Genomic DNA, 25,846 nt, shown 5'->3' with positions numbered 1-25,846 from the left:
GCTGCTCCCGCCCAGCAGCCCCGTGGGCGTGAACTTTTAATGGAAGAAACCTTTTAAAAGCTGCTGCCTTCTTCTTTTCTTCCTGAAATTATCAATGACAGTATTAACTAAGTCACTGAATAACCCCGCAGGGGAGAGAGGATCATCTAAAAGAAAGCTTTCTCTTTCTGTTTCATGTTGGAAAAAATCATTTTACCATAAATCGGCAGCCTGACGCAGTTCTCGAACCACGTCAGTACTGCCTCCTCACTCACGCTCACGTCCTTTAGCAAATCAGCCTGGTATGCCTGCAATATAGACATTGTATGCAGACACGACGCAGCCTGACCTACCGCCAAATACACTTTACAAAGCCGAAATATTTCAGAATGGCTTGGAAGGTACTGCCGGTGCTTTAAATGACAATGCAGCCTCGGAAGAGAGATAGCTCGCAAGCGTCTCTTCTACCCGCGGCAAAGCGCCATCTTTCTTTTCAAAAACCTAGCCCCCGCTAAATCTGAATATGTGAATGATTGGGGGCTAAAATTATATCAGAAGCCGGCTTCTTCCATAATCTCGACACCTCAGTATGGAGATAATGAAAAACCGGCAAGCACCGGCATGGAGGTTGCACACGGGAAGGGAGAAATCTTTCATCTAACTTAGATTTAATAACAGACTCCTGCCTAGCCACTGGCCACTGAATGCTTAGTTTTGATACAGCTCGAGTGAGAACCTCCATGAGCTCTTCGCTTTCGGGAGTGTTAGGTGGCGAGTCCTCCACATCTCCCTCGTCAATACTGCTATTTTTATCTCCTAGTTTTTATAACTAACGTTAGATAGTTGCAGTACTGGTGCCTCAGCCCGGGCGGAAGAAACCGCAGAGCGTGCTTCCAAACCGGGCTGAGACACTGGATCTAACAGGTAAAGGCAGAGATAAGGCAGAGCCCGTCTCTAACCCCGCGGAAAGATCCATTTGCGATCCCCACGATAAGCGTCGCCGCTCAGCCTCGGCAGAAGTGGGACTCGAACCGCGGGGAGCACGCACCGAGCACTCTCCTCAAAGAGCGCCCGGCGGGAGCGGAGCGTCCATAAAGGCAGACGCTCGCAATGCTCGCAGCCAGCCCCCTAGAGAGCTGACTGGGCATGCTGCACTCCCAAACAAACAACGTGTGTATCCCCGCCCGTTAGATAGCGCGAGCAGGGAGGAACACACTTCTTAAATGCCGTTCGCTCGCCATAGTCTCTCATACAAAATTGTTTGTGTGGTGTAAATGTGATAACTCCTGCCTAGCAAATACTAAAGACAGACACAGTGTTTACACTCAGACAGATTCACATATAGCGCGACTGAAGGCACAGAAGCTGATGCGCTTGTGTTTTTGGGGTGCTTTATAGTTTCCTGGTCGATGACGTCACCCGCCTATGACGTTCCATCTCTCCATTGGGCTGATTCCATACGTACTTCATGACGCACAACGCAGGGGCGTTCCCACAGGTCTTGACGCAGCTCGAAGTTCCCTTGAAAGGGAACTACATGATGTAACTCTAATCTACTGTATTTTCAGTTGCCAGTTAAGAAGTTATATTGAATAAATGTACCGAAAGAATGAATGAGGTGTTTAAACACCGCTTCCTCTTTAAAAAAGGGGAGGAGACCGAAATAAACTCTGGGTTTACGGAAGTAAACCTGCTCCCGACCAGGTTAGGTTCACAGAGAAAGTTACCATGGTAACTGACTCTGAGTATAAGTTACCTCTCTTTCAGAAACGGGCTTGACTTACCCTGCTTTCTCAGGTTTGACTTACCTCCCATTCTGAAACAGAAAACCCAGAGTTTCCTTCATTTCAGGGTTAACATACTCAGAGTTTTCACTTAACCTCCTTTCTGAAACAGGCCCCTGATGTCTTGCCGTAATAACATAAACTATGCTGAAATAAGAAGTGCAAAAGTCACAATGGGAGGATATTTTAGACCTTCATCTAAAAGTCCAAATGAACTTTTAAAATAATAACAATTCATGGCTGACCTGAAACTTTACAAATGCATTGCACTTTGCCAGTAAAAGTAGACCAGACACATCCTGTGAATATCACCATACACTGGGTGTCCATTTTCAAGTTAATGATTGATTAAGCTGTATTATTTATCAGAAGTTTTGTTCACAGCCTCCTGTGATGTGTGTGATCATCTTGGGAAAACACTGCTCCTGAGGGAAGAGTCTAATGGAACTTTTTCACCACATCTTGACCACAAGAACACATAAAACAGAGCTGTTCAAGTAGCATACTGTCCTAGACACACACATCTCAGCTATCAAAGGACTTTCTTCAGATTTATGACTTCATTTTATTTTGCCTTTGGTGATTTCTCTCTCTCTCTCTCACACACACACACACACACACACATAATGCTCCTCCATCCCACGAAGCTCTACAAAAAGAAAACCAGGTGAAAATGATACTTTGTAGATGAAAAAATAAAACATCATTCAACAAATCTGTCATCTCAAACTCTGCCATGAGCGACTGAGACACAGAAGAAAAACTCTGAGGACAAATCTGATGTAAAGAGACACCAGTGCCAGTGTGTGTTTGTAAACAAACCATTTTTGGTGTCAATAGACAGACGTGAAGTGCATGAAATAACAATATTGTATATTGTACTCAAGTATACTTATGTATATTTTTTCATAATGACTATATATTAAGATACGATTTTTAATTAGAATGGACACAATATTTTTTATTAATTTTAGTTACCATAAAGAGAGATATTTGAGTGCCTATCATTTTTGGATACATAGTAACTGTACTTTTACCAGGCTGTCATGTGTTTTCATATTGTTGAATGTTGGTCAGATTTAGGGTCAGGTGCTCAAAATGATCTATTATATATATATAAATTATCCCAAATGTTTCCAAGAATGTTTAAATCCAGAGAAATAAATTTAAGCAAATTTAACCAGGACACGGACCGTGTCCGTGCATCACTTATCATTGACATCATACCCGCATTACCCTCGATTTTCGTTTTGTTTTATTTTGCCACCTGAAGCAAGGTGAAGCAACATAAAACTGGGGAGACCACACATGGAACTCAATTTAACAATTAACATTTAATGAACAAAACATACACAAGACAGTAACCACAAATAAAAAAAAATAAAGAAAAATAATTCATTCTGGAACTGAAGAGGAAAGAACCAACGTCACACATCTATGCCCGCCCTCCGCTGGATGGCAGTCCAAGCCCGCTCTACCCTCGAAAGCCTGCAGGACTACTTCGGCTCTCATCGGTCGCGTCTATGCCGCCGCCGGTGAGGCCGCTTCAGAGCTTCACTCTATGGCTGTGTTTCAAATTTATCAGGCCAACCTTCTCCGCACTATGGACGAGACGGGCCCGAATCCTGAGAATTTCACGGACCTCAGAAGCGCCACGGACTTAGCGCTACGAGCCACCAAGTCCGTTGCACAGGCTATCGGGAGAAACATGGCGTCTCTCACTGTCACTGAGAGACACTTGTGGTTAACCTTGTCCGACATGAAGGAGTCCGACAGAGCCACTTTCCTCGACGCGCCTGTGTCTCCGTCCGGTCTCTTCGGCCTGGCGGTTAAAGGCTTCACTGAGCGCTACTCGGAGATGCAGAAAACGTCGCAAGCCATGCGACATTTCATTCCCAGGCGCTCCAGTTCCGCGAAAGGTCGCTCGAAACAGCGGCCGCCTAAACGGAACACAGTGCCACCGCCTCCGCCGCCAGCTTCACAGCGCCGTCATCCGAGGGGTCCTCAGCAACGCTCACGCTCATCAAGCCGCCACAGGCCGTCTCCCACCGGGGACCCAGGCCCAAGATAGCCCTGAAGCCTGAGCCCTCAAAGTCTTCCTGACCAGCCAGAGAAGACAAAGATGGTTGAGTCCCGCCGCGGCCGGACCGCCATCAAAGACAGTGCGCTTCGCTCTCTCAGTTCGCTCAACAGAGGCGACTGGAGAAGTGTATTTTACAGCCAACAAGCCCGTCACACAACCCTCTCGCCTGTACCCAAAGGCCGTTTTCACGGCCACCCAGATAAATCTCAAAAAGAGCATTATGTCTGTTTGTCCAGCTCACGCCGAAGGTGTTGTAAATATAGGAAATGTGCCCACTTCCCAGTGTTCCCCCCTACACATAACCACAGCCCGTTCAATGACACACACTTATTCACGGCCCACATCAATAAAACCGGCTCACGCCGCGTGTGTTCTAAATGTAGGAAATGTGCCCACTGTACAGTGCTCACCCCTACTCACAAACACTGGTTGCCCTGTGACACACACTCACTCAGAGCTCTTATCAATAAACACGAAATGTGTTGTGTGTGGAGTGCGCGCACCCGCTAGCATGCACTGCATGCGGTGTGTCACACACACGCAGCGGCCAGAGCCCAGATACCATTCTCCCTCTAGCTTTAAGTATGAAAGCATGGGAAATGATCCCGGGCGTGTCACAATGGGTACTGAACACTATAAAGCGAGGCTATTCGCTGCAGTTCGCTCGCAGACCTCCGTGCTTTCGAGCCAGGATCGAAACTACGGTAAAAGACGAAGTAGCACATCTACTTCGTGCCGATATAGCAAAACTGCTGAAAAAAGGGGCTATAGAAACTGTCCCTCTGATGCAGAGCAAATCAGGTTTCTACAGCAGGTATTTCCTTGTCCCCAAAAAGGATGGCAGTCTCAGACCCATCCTACATCTCAGGCGCTTGAACAAAGCCCTCATGCAGAGATCGTTCAAAATGCTCATGGCCAGACAAATCCTCGCGCAGATTCGCCCGAGGGACTGGTTTATCTCAGTGGATCTGAAGGATGCCTATTTAGAGATTCAAATAACGCCCCATCACAGGCCTTTCTTACGATTCGCCTTCGAGGGCCAGAGCTATCAGTACACCGTCCTGCCGTTAGGTCTATCTTTAGCACCCCGTACATTCACGAAGTGCATTGACGCGGCGCTCGCCCCCCTGAGAATATGGGGGATGCGAATACTGAACTATTTGGACGACTGGCTAATTCTAGCCCAGTCAGAGATAGAGCTGATAGCACACAGGGCTTTATTACTCAGTCATTTGCAAGTGTTGGGTCTCCAAGTCAACTGGACCAAGAGCTCACTGTCTCCCAGCCAGAAAATTTCCTTTCTGGGAACAGACTTAGACTCTGTATCAATGACAGCGCGGCTGACGTCACAGCGCGCGCTGCAGATACAACGCTCTGCAGCGTCTTTCAAGGTCGGCAGTATTCTCCCTCTCAAAAGTTTTCAGAGGATGCTAGGCCTTATGGCTTCGGTCTCGGCAGTGCTCGCCCGCTCTATGCGTTTCCCCCGATCGCGCTTTTACCACAGGTGATCAAGCGAATCAGGGAGAACAAATGCTCTGTGCTCCTCGTGACTAAACCCTACTCGACCCCCTCTGGTTCCGGTCTGGGACCTTTCCACGGTCCTAGACACTATGAAGGGCGACCCCTTCTAACCACTACAGTCTGTGGATCTGCGGTGTCTCTCGTTCAAAACCGCTTTCCTCATGGCTCTCGCTTCAGTTAAGCGAGTGGGTGACCTGCACGCGCTCTCTGTGAGCGCTACGTGTATTGAGTTTGGGCCTAACGACTCTAAAGTCATTCTCAAACCAAGACACGGTTATGTCCCCAAAGTGCTCTCCACTCCGTTCAGAGCGCAAGTCATTTCCCTGTCAGCCCTCCCAGGATCTGATAGTGAGAACGATGTAAATCATCTTTGCCCGGAAGGGCGCTAAGAATATACGTTGAACGGTCGGCTGCTTTCAGGCAGTCAGAACAGCTCTTTGTTTCGTTCGGTGGCCGCACTAAAGGGCTAGCCACCTCGAAACAGAGCCTTTCCAGATGGATAGTCGATGCTATCGCTCTGGCCTATAAGTCTAAAGGCCTCCGGTGCCCTTTAGGCATTAGAGCCCATTCCACCAGAGGCATGGCCTCTTCATGGGCCTGGTCCAGTGGGGTTTCACTCCAGGATATTTGTATGGTGGCAGGCTGGGCCTCTCCGTCTACATTTATAAGGTTTTACATCCTGGAAGTTCCTGCCCTACAGGCTAAGCTGTTTTCAGTCTAAAAACGTACCTGACTGACAGACTGTATTAATTATTTTGTCACGCAGCTCAGGCTGACTTTCGTCCATCCTGACTGTTATACTGTGCTAAGCACCCATTCTATTAAAACATATATATATATATGGCTATGTTATATTCTTAGGCCCACTCCTCATCGGCCTAGATATTACCCACTATCATGTGTACCTCGGGCACATGCCCTTGGGGCCATGTGTGGACGACCCTAGCATGCACGGCGTTTTACATTGGGTTCCCGTAGCGTAAGCTAGTGTAGCATGTCTGGACTGGACACCCCCACACACAAGGACCACACGACCACTCAACGATGAGATCCAATGTTTTTTATTCTGTAAACAGACAGATCATCAGTGGATAACCCGGGGTAATGGCTTCGCTCTCAATCTCTCTCGTAGACACAGAGAACATTCACGAGAGTAGCGAAGTGCATGCGTTCATCAGCCTCGTGCAAATAGACTGACGCAATCTCATTACACAATTAAACAAAAACAAAAAAATGAAATGCATTTAAATAAAGACAACATTAATTATAATATATAAATCTTCCTTATGATACATCACATCAACATATTCTTACTAATGCACTCCAATAGTATACAATACATTAAAAGTAATATATACTAGATTACATTCAAACATGCATTAATTCAAATATTCACATGAAATAATGAAATGATAAAACAAATAATGAAACAAATAAACAATTATAACGCCATTAGTGACATCCAAATAAAACATTCAAAACACACTTATCACCATACCATGTGCAGGCCTCACCACGTGCGTCACGCACAGCGCGAATCATCAAAATGGATTATTACCCCTTAAAACACTACGTACGATACATGTTTATTAACAGTAAACCAGATCTCTTTTCCTGATAAACAAAACTAATTAAACATACCTGTAAACCAGTGGTTCTCAACCTCTCCTGCAGGGACCCCCTGACACACCATGTTTCTGTTTTAACCCTGAAATGGCACACCTGATTCAATTAATTGAAGGCTTAATGAGTAGTTGACTAATTGATCAATTAACTAATTCCTACTTCCTACTCTAATAATGACTCATTAAGCCTTTAATTAATTGAATCAGGTGTGCCATTTCAGGGTTAAAACAGAAACATGGTGTGTCAGGGGGTCCCTGCAGGAGAGGTTGAGAACCACTGCTGTAAACAGACAGATCATCAGTGGATAACCCGGGGTAATGGCTTCGCTCTCACTCTCTCTCGTAGACACTGAGCGTGATATGACAATTAGTAAGCACCACAATGAATTTCGTAAAAATCGTATTACAATTAAACACTTCATCACAACCAACACCATCAAATGTTGCTATCACTTAAATCACGCTTATTGAGCAAAACAAATATGCATTTAAACAACAAACATCAGCATACCAGAGAACATTCACGAGAGTAGCGAAGTGCATGTGTTCATCAGCCTCACGCAAATAGACTGACGCAATCTCATGCCGTACAATGGGAAACCCCGGGGATGTTCCACCGATGACGCTCCCACCCCAAACAAATACCCGATAGAAAAGTTCCTTAACTTTAACATGAACAATAATACAAACAAAATTTCGTGAGGTTCATTAATCCATTCTAATTACAAAAGTAGAAAAACTTAGAATAAAAAGTAAATTAAAGAAAATAATACAATATATAAAAAAACAAATCAAAGAATAATTCACACCAGCTACATTAGCTTACGCAACACGAGAGTACTCTCGTAAGAGAACGTACTCGGTTACTAACGTAACCTCGGTTCTCTCTAGATGAGGGAACGAGTGTTGCGTAACCCTGCCGTGCTTGTGCTGCGTTCTGGTTTCGCTTCAGTATGAAAAACCAAGGAACACCCTATCTGGACTCAGCTAATATAGACATAAGCCACGCCCATTATGGCGGAGGGTGACGTGCACGGGCGCCCGCCCCCTTCATTGGTGCTTACGTGACGAACAGTCCCTTGATAGGTTGCAGCAGTTGCTGCAGAGCAACCAATAGGCGCGCGAGCCGCCTTGCCTAGGTCTGCTCTGTGCAGCAATGCTTTTTAAATTAATGCAAAATTAAGGATAATTTTTTGGCTTCAGTATTCTCGAGAAAAGGGATTTTCCCGTAGCGTAAGCTAGCTTATGCAACACTCGTTCTCTCATCTAGAGAGAACCGAGGTGAGTACCTTTATCGCATGTTGTGACATCACAAGCTGCGACATTTGACTCCCATTTGCTGTATATGCTACTCTACTGCGTTCTACTTTCGTTATTGTCTCTTTTTATCAATGCTTCATCATTTTGACTCCACAACGCACTGTTTATAAAAATTAGTGTATCTTACAAACTAATTTATGTAAACAGTTCAAATCAATTGTGTGAAGTTTTTAAGTGTTTTATGCAAGTTTTTTACATTGACAAGTTTGAGGTTGACATTTGTGATATTTCTGTATTGAATAAAATATGTAGAATTTTTTTTATTTATTTTTTTATTATACATTTGAGCTATTTATCTAGTTACTATTGATTTATTACATACATAGCCTTCAAATTGTAGGTGTAAGGATTGTTTTGATATGGCATATGAAAATGCTCAAAAGAATGACAAAACAGCATGTAAAAATACTAAGATATACTCTGGCGGAATTGTTCTATGGCAGGTCATAAAGGGTTAATAAGCAGTTTATAAATACAGCTACAAATGCTTTATTCTTGATTTATAAGCATATATATATAATGTGTTTAATAATTGTATTTTCATACTTTATTAATGATCAATTTATCATTTTTAAATTAAGTATTGCTTTATTTACAAACCAGTTATTTAGGAGTTGTCAGTGGTTCATAAGATCAGATTTAGAAGTTTAAGTAAATGTTTAATAAACTATTTAAATGTACATTGATACATCTTAAATATTTCTATATTCTGTATCATTGTGTTGTGTTTGTTTCTTTTTTCTGTTTAAAAGATAACTAAGCCTTTAAATCTCCTTTGTAAATGCTTTACAAGGCATGAATAGTCCTCACTTTAGATGAGCTCACAAAAATAGTTAACTGACCACTAATAAATGCTTTATAACTACCTGAATTAACCAGAAATTACAGTAGAAATACATGTTAATAAAGCATTTTTTAACACACTAAGTAACTATTACTATATGTCTGAATAAAAAAACTTATGAATGTACATTTAAATAGTTTAATAATAATTTACTTACGCTTTATAAGTGATCTTATGAACCACTGACAACTCCTACATAACTGGTTTCTAAATAATGCAATACTTAATTTAGAAATGATAAATGATCATTAATAAAGTATGAAAATACAATTATTAAACACATAATTGATATGCTTATAAATCAAGAATAAATCATTTATAGCTGTATTTATAAACTGCTTGTTAATGTCTACTAATGCTATATAAATTATTAATTAACTGTTTACTAATGCTTAACTAATGATTAATGGCGTGCAGTTATTATAAAGTGTTACCATGTTTTTTTTTTTAGTTCAAATTACAGCCTTGCCTTATTGCGCAGTGAAATTTACCACAAACCACCACCTAGTGTCCAAAAGAATAAAAGCCATCATATCATGAGGAAAAATGTATGGATAAATTGGACACAACTAATGGGACACTGCCGTGCAGCAGCAAGCATCACAATGGAGATAGTAACCTTAAGGATGATCCAGGTAAATGTGTGAAATTGTATAAGGCCCCATTCCTATATTATGCCTGGGGCCCCCAAATCACTAAATCCACCCCGTTTTTCAGGGACACTACTGTTGGTGAAGGACAGGAGAGGGAGAACCGTCTCTCCAGATCTGAGGTCAGATTTCATCTTTAGAGGGTGCCATCCAGGTTAACGGCTGCCAGATGTTGGACTGAATTTGTTTTCTAAATGTGCCACACAGTCTGGCCTTCTATCAGATGTTCGTCCACAGGGAAACATGCTGTATGTTACTTATGATAATAGGGACAGCACATGTCCTGATTGTTGATAACACTGAAACCAACCGAAATCACTTCGATATTCTGAACGTTTAAACACAGGCTTAACCCTTGCTTCTTTATCTCTGTCTCTAATGTTTATGTCAGGAGTCTGTTATTATCCAGAGGTCTGGTTATCCAATCATGGAGCTTTATTGACAGATGACCCACAGCTGTGTCCAATAACAGAAGGTTATTGAGGAGAAAGCCCCACCCCCTCTTCATCTTTTGCACAAGAGTGAACTAAAAGCCTCCTGAGAGGCCGTGGTCTCAGTTGACGAGGGCAGAATGCAGAGAGCCCGGTGTGAAGCATCTCTCCAGCGTTCAGCAGGAAATGAAGTGCTGTTCAAGTAGAGACTATTTTCATACAAGAGATGGAAAACAGCCCTCTTCAGATCATATGTGTTCATGCGACGAACAACCGTATAAGTCCAAAAAAACAAAAATTGAGATAACCATGTGACTTGAATGTATGTGTGCCACTTTGTATACAGAATCACTTTGGGGGTGTGTTCGCGCGACCAAAACTCTGTATTTTAAATTTTAAAATAGTCTCACGCGGAAAAACCGTTTATGTCCACTAACGAAAAATGGAGACGCCGGTTGCTTTCATGTCCGCTGCGGACATTAAACGGCAAAACCTCGGCAAAAAAAGGAGAGCGAACATGAATGAATGGAAGGACAGAGCAAGGAAGTCTTTGAGGGATGCTGGGAAACCATATGTGAACCGGAGAGGAGAGCAAAAACGAGGAAAAAGTCCACCGAAAGAGGTGAGTGAAAGAACCGTATACAAAGTATCTAACTTAGCAGCTACTGTTACAGTCAGAGGGGCGTGTAGGCTCCTGCGCGTCGTCTAACGTTACTACAGTTCATTCATATAGCTCACTCTGTTTAACGGATCAATTCATGAATGGGTCGAAATTAATGCTGTAGGCTACTACTCCTTATAACCGAGGATAAATGAATCGAAACATTATAGCTGCGTTTGATGTCTGGCTAGCCAGTTACTTTGTAACGTAGCTGGTTAACGTTACAGTCAGGGGGCATATTACTGGGCGTCTAACGTTACTAATGTTCATACAGCTCTGACTGTTTAGCGAATCAAGTCATGAATGGGTCGAAATGAAAGCTGAGAAAATTAGACTTTGATTGCTTTATGTCTTCACTGAAATTGGTAAAAAAAAAAAAAAAGTCATTGACGTGTTTAAAATATTTTGATATACTTTTTGGATCCCATGTTACCATTTATGCAACACTTTGTTTTGTAATATTGTATGCTATATTTGTTTGTTACTCATTTTTTAATAAATAAAATAAATAAAAGGTAATAATAAAACAATGCATTGATTGTGTAAGCTGTTGCGTTATATATTATAGGTAGTAACCTTAATAGCTGCTAATAGCTCTAGTGTTCTATAGCTATATATAACAAAAAAAACTCTAATGTGACTTTGTTTTTGTTAAGGGCAAGGTGTGCAAGGAGACGTGTCCCAGGCAGTGTTCAAGCCTAACAGAACAAAGAAAACTCCAGCTCTTCACAGAGTTTTATGCTGTCTCTTATGAGAGGCAGCAGGCTATCATTCTCTCTGGTTTGGAGCAGGTAGGCTAACTTAAGCAATTCATGACCATATCATGTCAACAGTATGCAATGCATCACAATGTAGGCCCATGAAATAACCAGTGAATTGAATACTACTGTATGCCTTCAATTCACTAAGACTGCACATGTGCCTGATCACTGTAAATGTTAAATTTTGTGAGGATGGATGAAGGATGATCAGCATCAAGTAGGCCACCAAGTGCATTACAGTCAGACCACAGCGCTTTGGTGCCCTAAAATGCTTATTCATTCTCCTAACCAAAGCCTACTCACGTACTTAATGACCTTAACCTGACAGCTCTACAATACGGCTAGCCTGCTACGCTATGGTAAATGTCTTTTTACTTCATGTCTTTTTACTTCTAGCACAAGGTGAGTCGCAGACGACCACGTGGGCCTGACACTGAGATTACTAAGAGGAAGTACACCTTCAAGTACCATGTGCAACAAGGAGGCCAAAGACTTGCTGTTTGTAAACTCACATTTATGTCAGTCTTTCAACTGACCAACAGTCGCCTACAGGCAAGTTTTATATAGCCTAGCCTTTTCCGTTTGTTAACTTTTTATTACATGCATGATTTTAATTAGATACATTGTCCATAACATATTTATTTAAAGTTACTTATCTTTGAAAAGGTTATTCAAGAAAAGTTAGGCAGTCAGTCTGAGGGAACAGAGCAGGTAGCTAAAGTCAGGTCTCCATTAGAGGACTTCAGAGGAAAACATAAGAACAGGTAAGTAAAAAAAAAAACAAATCTTGAAGGACCTCATGCTCTCGTCCTGTTAGTTTTTAAAGCTGCACCATTGTCACACCTACAACATTCCCTGGTCTAATGGTGCACTGGACGCTGGCATTATAGAGCGTTGGGTGCCTTGCCACCCTATAACGCCAGTGTGCACATACCGTAATGGTTAGGATTCAGCTCACTGTTGTTGCCCAGTCAGGAAACATATTTTTGCACTTTTAAATCGATATCAGAGATAAAGTGCTATGCAAATGTAATGTATGATTATTCTTTGTATCATTACAACATGTGGATCTTAAAGGGATACTTCAGCTCTGGAAAGATTAATGTGTATTTAAAATGGGTCATTTATGTAGTAGAAATGTGAAATTGTTTTTGAATGGAGCCTTCTAAAAGCCAGAAAATGTATTTTTGATTTATGGGGATGAAAGACAACAACTCCCAGATTGCAATGCTAAAATGCACACATCAATCAATCACATGTTTAGCATCCATGTAAACACTACATTCAGATTCACAAATCGGAATAAATTCAGTTAGATTGAAACAAAAGATGTGCATGTAAACAATGACAATTTTTGCGTCATCGGAGGATTTTTTCCAGACAAAAAATACATAAATCTCTCATCTCAGGGGGATATGAGGGAGAAAAGCATTGTAATTCGAAAATACTAAAAAGAATTCGGTTTTCTAATGATACAAAGCTTAATGCTAAATCCTGAAGTATCCCTTTAATGACTGTATGTGAAAAACAAAATCCTATAGTTTAGAGGAATGTTTATAATTATACATTTATGGTCACAGAAACAATGCAATTGTGCAAAACAGACCAGCATAGTTTATTATATTTCCCTTGTTCATGAGTTGTGGTGTTTATTTTTTAGGCCTCATAGCATTCATCCTGCAGTGAGAGAGGGGATAAGAGAGCATATCTTGAGCTTCCCACGCCAACCGAACCACTACTCACGGATGAAGGGAGATGTGGAGAGGGAGTACCTGAGCCCTGATTTAAACCTGCTCCGCATGTTCCGCCTGTACAAGGAACACAATCCAACATCCACTGCAAAGTTCTGGCTCTATAGGGACATCTTCAAGCAGCAGAACCTCAGTTTTAGGCAGCCAAGAAGTGACACTTGTGCGAAATGTGACGCCCTGTTTTTAAAATTAACAGCTGCTACAACAGATGGAGAAAGGTTGAAGATCGCAGCCGAGAGTGAGCTTCACCACCGGAAAGCTGAAAAAGCGTACACCCAGTTGCAGGCTGACACAGAGTGGGCCAAAGCCAATGATGACTGCCATGTCATTTGTATCGACATGCAGGGGGTAGTGTTCACGCCAAACCTGACACACTCCAACGTGTACTATCAACGGCAGCTGGCCAACTACAACCTCTGTATCCAGGAGATGGGCACTGACGATCCTCCTACAATGTGCCTCTGGCATGAGGGCATCGCTCACAGAGGTTCCATCGAGGTGGCAAGCTGTCTTTTGAAGTGGGCAGAAACATCTTTTGCTCCCCTAGTCCAGGCAAAGGAACGGAAGCTCGTCATCTATAGTGACCGATGCTGTGGGCAGAACAACAACTGGCGAGTCCTAAACCTCATGGCCCTGCTCGTATCTAGAGGGTACTTCAGTCAGATAGAGCAGAAGTTCATGGTGTCTGGTCACTCCTTCCTTCCCTGTGACCGTTCCTTTGCCACGCTGGACAAGAGGCGTAAGGTGTCCACACTCCACACCCCCAGCGATGTCGCCGAGATGATCCGTGGAGCCAGGCAGCAGCATCCATTCAAAGTCATTGAGATGAAATGTCCGGACTTCAGGCAGCTCCCTGATGCAACATTAAAGCGTCCACCTGGCTTGCTAATCACATCCATGATGTGGTTGAAAGTGACAGGTAAAAAACAAAAGAGTAGGTCTTCTGAGATTAACAGTGTTGGGGATATGTGCGTGAAAGAAGAATCTTTATTGAATTTCTTGTTGAATCATGATTTCAGCTGCTGATCCATGGTGTGTCCACACAAAAGGGAGCCACAGCCTCTACGAGGGATGGAAGACCTGGCTGATCACCAAACAGAGGAAGAATCAACCACCTCCAGCTCCCTTGTTCTCCACCACGTATGCTCGTGCTTATGAGGACCCTCTGCCCGTCAAGAAGGAGAAGCACCGGGATCTTATGAAAATGCTAGCCTACATGCCACCGGAGGCCCAAGCATTTTATGGGGCATTAGAATGCGAAGAGTAGCCTGGTATGTGTAGGTCATGTGCAGGGTAAGGTGGGGTATATTGTGTAAAATTAATCATAATAGTAGTTGTAGTTTATCTTGTATGCCTTATATTATGTTGTATAATAGGAATATATAGTTATTTATTTAGTAAATGAATGAATGGGGTGATTTATGAAATGTATTATAAAATGGTAAACTAGCATATGGAACCATAGGAAGGAATGATGATGATGTATGTCTGTATTGTAAATATGTATTGTTTACAGTTATTACTGTTGTTTATTGTTTGTATGTATTGTTGATTGTATGTACGGTTTATTGTTTGTAATGACGTTTATTTTCTGTACTATAAGTAGGCCTATGTATTGTTCATTGTTCGTACTGTATTGTCTGTGTTTTTGTTCTGTGATTTATGTTGGTAAAAAAATAAAAGAAATTGAAAGAAAGAAATGTTTAATATTTTCTTTAAGGTTCTGTTACTGTATTAAAACTAAGATAAAGGAATCAAATCTCCAGTGGTTTAAGTGATATGATGAATTGGACTTATACTGTTATTCCACATTAACTGGACTTATACTGTTCTTCCACATTCCAGAAATGTAAATTACTCTAACTTTTTATTTTTAAGATTGGTACTAAAAAAACTTATCTCATTAGAATTGTGAAACTTTTGTTGTCTATCTTCAAGTAAAAAAAAATATATATATATATAATATTCAGAGTCCAAATTAAAAAAATGTCATTATTCAAAATTTGAAAATATGGACTTATATGGTTCTTCGTCTCAAGCCCTCATATCATACTCTAGGTTATTAACCCCCCCTCCCCCTCCCCCTCCCCCTCTCCCCCTCCCCCTCTCCCCCTCTCCCTCTCCCCCTCTCCCTCTCCCTCCCCCTCCCCCTCTCCCTCTCCCTCTCCCTCTCTGTCTCTCTCTGAAGGTGTGATGATGGCTTTGGCCTCTCTGAGATCTGGCAGGCCTGTAATGGGATGTGATATAAGAGCACAGATCTTGGAGCTGGAGTTAATGTGGGATGTTCACTTTGACCTCTGTTGAACTCACAGCGAGTCGAGGGTCAGCCGGCCTCTTTCCATGATCTTGCATCTCTAAGCATTAACAGGTTTTTCTTTACTCTGGAGCATCAGTGTGGATCAAACGAGATGTTCCCACCATTATTACATTTCTTTGATATTACTATTGCTCATACTAAGTGTTGGGAATTTCTTTAAACCATATAGAAATATCCTAGCAACTGCATAACAACTAACAAACTTGGCATCACGTTGGTGATAAAAAAGGTTAATTACTACAAAGAAAATGCAAGTATCATATTGAATTAAACATTACATGTTTAAGTAGAAGACTGTATAATAGTATTTTCTTGTTAAACACACTCCAGTAATCTTTGTTTATTTACAACTTTTTTTTTTACAACTACAAAGTTTTTTTACAGTGATTTCTTTTTTTAGTTTTAGGTTACTGTAAAGGGCACCTATTAGGCCCCTTTTTACAATATGTAAAATAAGTCTCTGAGGTCTCCAGAGTGTGTATATGAAGTTTTAGCACAAAATCACAGATAATTTGTATAGCATGTTAATTTACTGCTGAAATTTGTCATGTTGCGCCGCGTTATCGACCAGGCAGAACAATCCTTCCAATCACTATAGATAGATTCTCAAATAGCTTACCTGATCTATCTCAGCTGCTCAGTGAACCCAAACAAACAGATGAACTAGAGGAAATGACCAGCAGTTTGAGCACCATTTTCTCTAGTACATTAGATATTGTTGCACCAATTAGATTGAAAAAGGTTTGAGAGAAAACTAAAGCACCATGGTACAATAGTACTACACATGCTATCAAGAGAGAAACTCGTAACTTAGAGCGTAAATGGAAACAAACTAATTTAGAGGTCTTTAGAATCGCATGGAAAGACAGTGTGTCACGTTATAAAAAGGCTCTAAAAGCAGCCAGGGCTGAGCATCTCCGCAAACTAATAGAAAATAACAAAAATAATCCAAGGTTTTTATTTAACACCGTGGCTAGACTAACAAATAAACAGACATCGCCAGAGCAAAATATTCCGTTACAGTATAGTTGTAATGATTTTATGAATTACTTCAATGAGAAAATAGAAAGCATCCGAAATACAATTGTAAATGTACAATCCTCTATGGTGTCTTGTGATTCAGCCTCAATTATCGCCCCTCAAGAACAACTACACCGCTTTACAACTGTAGGACAGGAAGAGCTAAATAAACTTATCATTGCATCTAAACCAACAGCATGTTTATTAGATCCAATACCCACTAAACTACTGAAAGAAGTGTTACATGTAGTGGAAGAGCCTCTTCTCAATATTATTAACTCGTCTTTATTCTTAGGTCATGTTCCAAAAATATTCAAGCTGGCAGTTATAAAACCTCTTATTAAGAAACCGCAATTAGATCAAAATAACTTAGCAAATTACAGACCCATTTCAAATCTTTCATTTATGTCTAAAATACTAGAAAAAATTGTGTCCGCTCAATTGTGCTCTTTCTTGCAAGAAAATAAGATATATGAAAAATTTCAGTCAGGATTCAGACCGCATCATAGCACAGAAACTGCGCTAGTTAAAATTACAAATGATTTACTTTTAGCTTCTGACCAAGGCTGTATCTCAATACTAGTTCTACTCGATCTTAGCGCTGCGTTCGACACTATAGATCACAAAATACTCTTGGATCGACTACAAAACTACACTGGTGTTCAGGGACAGGCATTAAGCTGGTTCAGATCGTACTTATCAGACCGTTACCATTTTGTCTGTTTAAATGGGGAAAAAAAGATAACGTCAGTAGACTATGGAGTGCTGCAAGGATCGGTGTTAGGCCCTCTGCTATTCTCAATATATATGCTGCCACTTGGTAATATTATAAGAAAACATGGAATTAATTTCCACTGCTATGCTGATGACACTCAATTATATATTTCATCACGACCAGATGAAAACACTAACCTATCTAAATTGACAGAATGTCTTAAAGATATAAAATGCTGGATGACGTGTAATTTCCTGCTATTAAATCCAGATAAAACGGAGGTATTACTTATTGGTCCAAAAAACTACCCACAAAATCTCTTACAATACAACTTTAATTTAGAAGGATGTCCTGTTACCTTATCCACTACAGTAAAAGACCTGGGTGTTATACTAGACCGCAACTTGTCTTTCGAAAATCATATTTCATGTTACAAGAACTGCCTTTTTCCACCTTAGAAACATTGCTAAATTACGTAACATGCTATCTGTTCCTGATGCAGAAAAGTTAGTTCATGCATTCATGACCTCGAGACTAGATTACTGTAATGCTTTATTAGCTGGTTGTCCTGCATCTTCAATAAACAAGCTACAGTTAGTCCAAAATGCAGCCGCTAGAGTTCTTACTAGGTCAAGAAAATATGATCATATAACACCGATTTTATCATCTCTGCACTGGTTACCTATTAAGTTCCGTATCAATTACAAAGTACTACTACTGACCTATAAAGCCCTAAATGGTTTAGCTCCTGTGTATTTAATGGACCTTCTATCGCCCTACAATCCATCGCGTTCTTTAAGATCCCTAAATTCGAGGCTTCTGGTCATTCCTAGGATATCTAAGTCCACTAAAGGAGGGAGGGCGTTCTCACATTTAGCTCCTAAACTCTGGAATAGCCTTCCTGATACTGTTCGTTGCTCAGACTCGCTCTCCCAGTTCAAAACTAGATTAAAGACGCATCTCTTCAGCCAAGCATTCACATAATGCTTACCTTTTATACCACTGTTGAATCAGATCGAATGCATTAATATTATGAACAGCAGCTACGCTAATTATTTCCCATCTGCTTTTCTGCTGTTATCTCGGGACGCTAGTCCTGAGGTAAATAGCGTTCGTCAGCTCCAGTTTGTATCCAGCCTCTCACGGAGACTTCTGATGCCCCAACGCCTGCGATGAGACGACTCGACGCCTGTGAAGAGACGACTCAACGCCGGCGATATGTTATGCCCTAAATTAATACATGATGATTAACTTAGAGTTCTCAACGGGCCTGAAAATTACAACCCGACCCGACCCGGCCCGTGGCTTTTAAAGCCCGGACCCGATGTAACCCGACACATCAACATGAATTATCTGCCCGAACCCGACCCGCGGCCCGACGCCACCCTTTTGATCGGTGAGTGATGTATGTAGAATAGAATGTATTCTATGACTGCTGCGCTTGACGCAGAGAGAGAGAGAGCCCCGGCCGCGCGCGCGCGCGCGCACTCTCACGTCTCACACATTCCGCCCATCCAGCTGACATAAACCACATTTCAATAAACGAAAAAAAACTATCCAGTGATTAAATGTTTTCTGTATTGACGCAAATCTTGTGCGATGTCCTAAACTGCCGAGATAATCACACAACGTGTCGCGCCGCCCCTGAGCAACGGTGATTTCACCAGCAGCAAGTTTACTTTTCACCAACTCCATCTTCTTCTCCGGGCTAAAGGCGTGCACGCAGCGGCGTCAGGTCTGCCCTCGCGTCGCGATGCACGTTGCACGCAGCAGCCAGACTTTCTTTACAGTGAACAGCAGCGATGAATAATAAATGTTTTTTTTTTTCTTTCACTGTACAATTCAAAAGATTAAGCCCGAGGTCCGACCCGACCCGAGTCATTTGCAAATATTTTCGACCCGAACCCGGCCCGAACCCGCGGGTCCCGTCGGGTTTGTCGGGCCGACCCAACCCGTTGAGAACTCTAGATTAACTAACTGTATTCTTCTATGTACATTTCTGAAATGCACTTTCTGTAAAGCTGCTTTGAAACAATATGTATTGTGAAAAGCACTATACAAATAAATTTGAATTGAATTGAATTGAATTAAAATTGCCACTTTTTTTGTCTGTCCCTTTAAATGCAAATGAGCTGGTGCTCCCAGCCACCTTTCAAGAAGAGGGCGGGGCTTCAAGAGCTCATGCAACAAACAAACAGGACAATCTCATGCACTGAAATGTCAATGGTGTTCAGTTCAAACCGGAGTTGGACAATAATGCCTACAGAGCCAAATAATATATGCTGTATGGAGATAGAACAGGTATAGTTTAGTTTAATTACGGTTATAACTTATGTTGTCATCTTGCTTTGCAGCAAGCCTGCTGTAGCGGACCGTGTCCGAATGATGGCCAAAACTTTACTGATGAGTTTTACGAAGTGTATTGTACATCACTCAAAAGATGAAGCGTCCGTTATCACTCCAGAAAATCACACTAAGAGCTGAATAAAACAGTACAAGAAGAGCGCATTAAAGTCTTATCCATAAACTCTCTCTCTCCCTTGCATCATCAATATACACAGCGAATTACACAAAAACACTCATTGCAACTAACAGTAAACAAATATATAGAGACCTTATGCCTTTTTGGGGGTGCTTCATAAACGGATAAACTTTATATACGTAAAACAACGATGAACTGTAAATAAAGTTATTTACTCTTTCATTACTGCCGTGACCAGTATCGATCCGGAGACTGCAACCTGGATCACAAACATTTTGTACTGATCCATCCTTTAGTAACAACTTTTTAGCAAAACCTGTTTTGTATTGTCCCTTTGTATTGACCCTTGTTCAAAAAGCAATCTAGTGTAAAATGATTCGCGCCAACATAAACGCATTTAGGTATATGGGGGCACGCATTTCCCTTCAAAAACAAAAGTAATCCAATGCGTCTTCAGCGTTTATGATGTCAGGAGTACATGAAGACTGCTATGTTCACTTTTACATCCAACAACAAAACACATGAGTTGTTTACGAGACATTCTTATCGCTACAGCTGCTCCAGCATCTAAACAATGGCAGACTGTGTACAGCTCGCTCAGGGCAGGTCTATGCTAAAATGGCAGTGTCCATCAACAGTCGTGGGAGGGGCCTGTACAAAGTGACATCACTTTGCCCAGAATCTGCGAATGGTTTGTTTTGAGAGAGTGCTTATGATTTATGGGGATTTAAAAAAAAGCACTTGGTGGATTTTTATCAAGTGGTTGTGTACACACACTGCCAACACATATGTATGTCCAAACACCATGTAAATGTGAATTTTGCATAATAGGTGCCCTTTAATAACCCTGATCCAGAACCTTCTGTTGTAATTCTGTATAATTGTCACAAATAATGGAAGTATTTCCATAACGTCTCAGGTTACTTGACTGTAATCCTGTTCCCTGAAAAAGCTGGAACGAGATGCTGTGCTTGATTGAGTCCTATGGGAACACTTTTTGTGTGACCAGCAGTGAAATATGTGTGTAACACATCAATGGAATTGACTTTGAACTTGTATAGCCTCGGACAGAGACATCATTGGAATGCGCGCTCGTCAGAGGCTATAATTAGATGTGCCACAGGTGCATCGACAAGTATCCTTTTGTCTGAAGAGCAGTCCTGGGACATCCTCAGTGCGGCAATGAAGCCCAGCATCTCGTTCCCGCTTTTTCAGGGAACAGGGTTACAGTCAAGTTACCCGAGACATTCAAAAGCTACACTTAATGCTGTGCTTGATTCAACGGTTATGGGAACAAGAATACCCATGCCACCGCACTGGGGATGTCTGGAGCTCTCACGGTTGTGTAGTGTGTGCTCACAAGAACGCGAAAGATCTCAGACTTGTGATGTTGACTCAAGGACGTGTGAGCCCGGAGTGGCATGAACATCCAAACTGTAAAATCTTATTAATGTGTGTGGAGAGTAGGGCTGGGCGATAAAACGATAACGATAATTATCGCGATATAATTTTTCTCGATAAAACGATATCAAGAGTTCGATAAATGTTCGATAATGTTTATGCGCCAAAAGCGGAACGAAACTCATTTGAACCGCGCGCGCCACACGGACTGTTTATCCACTCGGCTCAAAGTCCAAACGGCAGCGCGAGCTCACTAGAGCAGACGCGTTTACTCTGATCGGCCTCGGTCACGAGATTCAGTAAAGCGCTTGAATTCATCGAAGAACACAAATGACTCGGTGATTTAAACCAGTTTAAAGGCAGATGAAACAGCGCTGACAAACAGGAGAAACACTGTGCGCAACGATACAGTCAATCTGAATTGATACTGAATCCATTTACCATGGATTTACTGTTACGTTAGCCTAGTAATATTAACTGCACCATGAAATGTGGGATACACATATTGAATTGTATTATATTATTAATGTAAACAATGTATTAAAGGACTAATGGAATATAATTACAGTATTTAATTATGTATTTAGGCTACTGTTTTTCATACAAATACCATAGACACCATAAAGTTAAATTTTGCCATGATAGTGAGGTGCTATAGGCTATGCCTGGTTTTATCTGTGGTTATCATGATCTAAATGCTTGATACTGGATAACCAATGGTTAATTTTAATAAAACTCAAACAGTCAGAATATTAAATTTTACCAAATAAAAATGTGGTTGTTAATTTTTTTTTAACAGATGTTACCGTTTTTGTTAATGAACATAAATTTAACATAGTAGTATTAGCTTGAGTTAGGATGCAGATTTACTGTCTACTCACTGTCAAATATGCGTTTTGAGAGAAAACATGTAATATTAATATTGCAGCCTGCACTGCAAACTGTGCTGAAGATACGTGCCATCAAAGTCAGGCAACACAAACCACATATATATGTTTGGCAAGTGTTTGTCATGATATGTTCTGACAATAAAGAGTAGTTTAAAACCACAATTAGCGCACTGGTTTCTACAACTTTCACTTAGGAGCAAAAATCTGCCATTAAACTTGAAAGAAATAAAGATTTGACATTTATCGTGATAATTATCGATATCGACTGATATAAAAAAAGTATCGTGATACATTTTTTTGGCCATATCGCCCAGCCCTAGTGGAGAGGACCAGCCTGCTGCAGGGGGCACCCCCCGCCAAGGCTCAGAAGAAGCGACCCCCTTGGTAGAATGAGACCTGATGCCTACTGGCGAAGCTTGACCACGTGCCTGATAGGCAAGGGCAAATAGCATCACTCACCCAATGTGAAATTGTTTGTTTTGTGGCGGCCGCCCCCGTGTTATGGCCCCTATGACAAACGAATAGTTGCTCTGACTTATGCCACTGGCTAGTGTGCTGGACATAGGCCTGAAAAGCACGGACTGGACACAGTCTGTGAAGTTTCTCCTGATTCGGCATTGTGAACGGCTGAGGACAGACGGCCTCAAGAGTGACCGGATGTATGGCCGAGAAAGGAACCTTAGGCAGGTAGTCAGGATGAGGATGCAAAATTGCTTTCACCATTCCTGGGGCAAAGTCTAAGCAGGATGGAGAGACAGACAGAGACGGCAAATCCCCTATTCTTTTCAAAAAAGTGACACCCATAAGAAAAAAAAAGAGTCAGAAGCTTGTCAGGCAATGAATCTAGGGGTTCAAAGGGGGTCTCAACCAAACCCTCAAGGACTATAGCTAAGTCCCATGAAGGGATCTACCACCTTTCAAAGTCACCCCATTTATTGGCATAACTTCTTATAGTGGAGGGAAACCTAGCACTGAGAATGGTCTCTATAACTTCAGGTGAAAGCCTAATGTCCCTCCGTTGGTACCCTTCAAGGGCCCATACAGATCAGGCCGGGGATGAAATATTGTCCCCAGGCGCATTTTGGGCCACTCATTTATATGACACTTCATTCAACAGGAAGTACAGCTCGTTTCGCACGTCATACGTCATTACGCTATTTCTACGTCATTGCACATGCGCAGTCCTTTCAGTTTTGGTTTTCAATCCGATCAAGTGTTTACATGTTCTCAGCCGTCAATCAGATTATTAATGGATTATTTGGTTGCATGTAAATGTAGCCACTATGACTTCAAAATGTTGAGGAGGTTGAGAGGAGGCAGTTCAAATGTGGGTTCAAATGTTCAAATTATACTTCCTGTTTCTCAACACTGGAAAAATGTGGATTCTGCAGGAATTGTTAGCAAACTGTTTGTGCTGTACAGTTGTGTTCTGGACTCAGCATGGAATTGTTACACTGGAGAAATGGTGAGTGGTCTCTTTAATTGCTATTCACATACGCTCATATGATATTATAATTCCAATATGCACTGTGGCTTGGCCCTGTGTTAGCAGAGTACTGGCACATGTGAACCAGCCATCTTGCCAGCTCGGGTGTAGAATCACCTGGCTTCAGTAATCACACCAGTAATCAAACTGATTGCATTGACATATTGCTCTGTGTTTTAGAATATGTCAAGTCTTTTCAAGGGTAAAAATAAATAGAGGTTAAGAAGTGAAAAGGAGTCACCAAAACGTTTCCTTTTTGTTAAAAACCGAGCAAAGAACAACACTCGTAGATGTGTCGCCACCGCTCTGCATACGTCATCTCCTTCATCGCTCTGATTGGTTTTAGGTCTATCCGCGACGTCAGTTTGTGACGCCCCTCTGGAAATGATTTGTCTATGAAGCTTTGCCAGACCATAACTCAGTCACAACTGAGAATGGTCTGGTTTTAACCAGGCTACACCCTAACTAGCTTGCACTGAAATACCTGCTTATCTTTATTTTATTGTTTTCTGATTGGATAAACTCTGATGTTGATTACTCATGAGGGGGCGGGGTTTGGGAGATGTGCACCGTATTTTGCAGCAATGCATGGTGAAAGTGAAAGGAACTTGCAATCCGCTTAGTTCTGTTAAAAATATGATAAAGTACACCCAGTTATTATGGATGACCAATCGTTGTGCTTTTCTGGGATGCTTGTCTAATTGATTGAAGGTAAATATTCTGTTTTTTGTGTTTAATACTGTCTGTATTCAATATGGCTAAATTCTGAGGTAAATGCTAATCGTGAATAGCATGTTAGCATACATTTAGTGACTGTTAAAGTGTGTGCACATATTATATTCACCCGTTTATGTTTGTAATTTATTTGAAAAGTTACATGGACTGATTATAAAATATTTTACACAGGAAACGGACAGTTGTTTCTTGTGGTTGTGTTTATGTACGAGGATCATCTCTGCGTCAGTGGGGAAAGATATTCTACAGTTTCTATGATGATTCGTGGCGTTGAGTATTCGTCACGGGAATCCGTATCTGCTAACTGGTAGCTGATTGAACTTGCAGCCTTGTACAGTTGTGCCTGACGTTCGTCTGCAACTGAACACCTTCTCAGGTCGTGAGTACCAGAGCCATAGAGAGAAAGAGTTGCGACACGCTTTGATGTCGCCGCGACGGCTGTCACGTGGTTCATGTAAGCCCCAATAGTTCCAAAACATACGCGGAATGTCATGTTCTTCTATGGACAGACAGCAGCGATTGCGTTATTAAACGGGATATAAAATAAAACACACACCCAAGTACTTTTTAAGCTGTTATTGCATTTTGTTAATGTCAGTTTTGCATTTGGAGAGGCAGGGTGACAACTTAGATAAGTTTTAGGCTATATTTTTGGAGGGAAAAGCTTAGTGTTGTTCGCATGGGTAGTAGCACTGGCTTTAGCGGCTCTAACTTAACTTTTCCATGTCATTCATCTGATGATGGACGTCTCATGATATTTATTTTAGCACAACTGGGCTGTATTAGGCTATTGATTCCCGTGATCTTGCTTATAAATTCCGATTCAGCCATTAGCCTACCTTCGTGATCACGCAAAGAGGTCTGCATTGGCGGTCCGTTCAGAATTCCAACCAACATAAAATATAAATAATTACGCTGTGCATGTACAAATGATTGATTTAGGAGGGAAATAGACTGCTCCCATAACGTAGAAAGCAACGACTATATACAGCAATGTTCGGTAAATATTCAACCGAAAAATATTCTTCATAAAATTAAACCGGAGAGATAGTTAAGGAGAGATAGTTAATGAGTGAATTAACTATGTTCCTAAATACATATAAGCACATATATGCATAACCCTAACCCATTTAAATAAATGAATTGTGTGTGTGTGTGTCTGTATATATAATATTATATATAGGCTATATATATGTATATATACATACATATAAAATATTATTAAAAATATTATATATTATATACATCAGGTTACCGTAAGTTAGCTAACGTTAGTGAAGTGTTGGTCACGTAAGCTATCGCTGCAATTAACCTATTATCTTCCAATAAACATTTACTAAAACTGGCTACATAAAATATAACTACAGACTAGATTCACGAGAGGTCGGCT

At 41.3% G+C, this 25,846-nt stretch overlaps 1 protein-coding gene across 1 annotated transcript; it reads left to right on the top strand.

Moving 5' to 3' along the window:
• The first annotated feature begins 13,323 nt into the window (after positions 1-13,323).
• On the top strand, positions 13,324-14,862 carry LOC130082257 (uncharacterized). Its single transcript, XM_056247064.1, has 2 exons — positions 13,324-14,329; positions 14,430-14,862. Exons 1-2 carry the CDS (start codon positions 13,405-13,407, stop codon positions 14,675-14,677), a joined length of 1,173 nt encoding a protein of 390 aa, XP_056103039.1. The 5' UTR covers positions 13,324-13,404; the 3' UTR covers positions 14,678-14,862.
• Positions 14,863-25,846: the final 10,984 nt, after the last annotated feature.

This window comes from Rhinichthys klamathensis, unplaced genomic scaffold, assembly GCF_029890125.1.
Source record: "Rhinichthys klamathensis goyatoka isolate OS25496 unplaced genomic scaffold, OSU_Roscu_1.1 h1tg000042l_1, whole genome shotgun sequence".
In the NCBI taxonomy this organism is placed as follows: Eukaryota; Metazoa; Chordata; class Actinopteri; order Cypriniformes; family Leuciscidae; genus Rhinichthys; species Rhinichthys klamathensis.
Note: the sequence above shows the minus strand (reverse complement) of the source record. Positions and strands in the feature narration are given on the sequence as shown.

Excerpts from the sequence above, each read along its gene's own strand:
- LOC130082257 (XM_056247064.1), top strand. The coding sequence starts at position 13,405 with ATGAAGGGAGATGTGGAGAGGGAGTACCTGAGCCCTGATTTAAACCTG. Across the intron at positions 14,330-14,429 it reads GATGTGGTTGAAAGTGACAG|CTGCTGATCCATGGTGTGTC; the intron begins GTAAAAAACAAA and ends TCATGATTTCAG.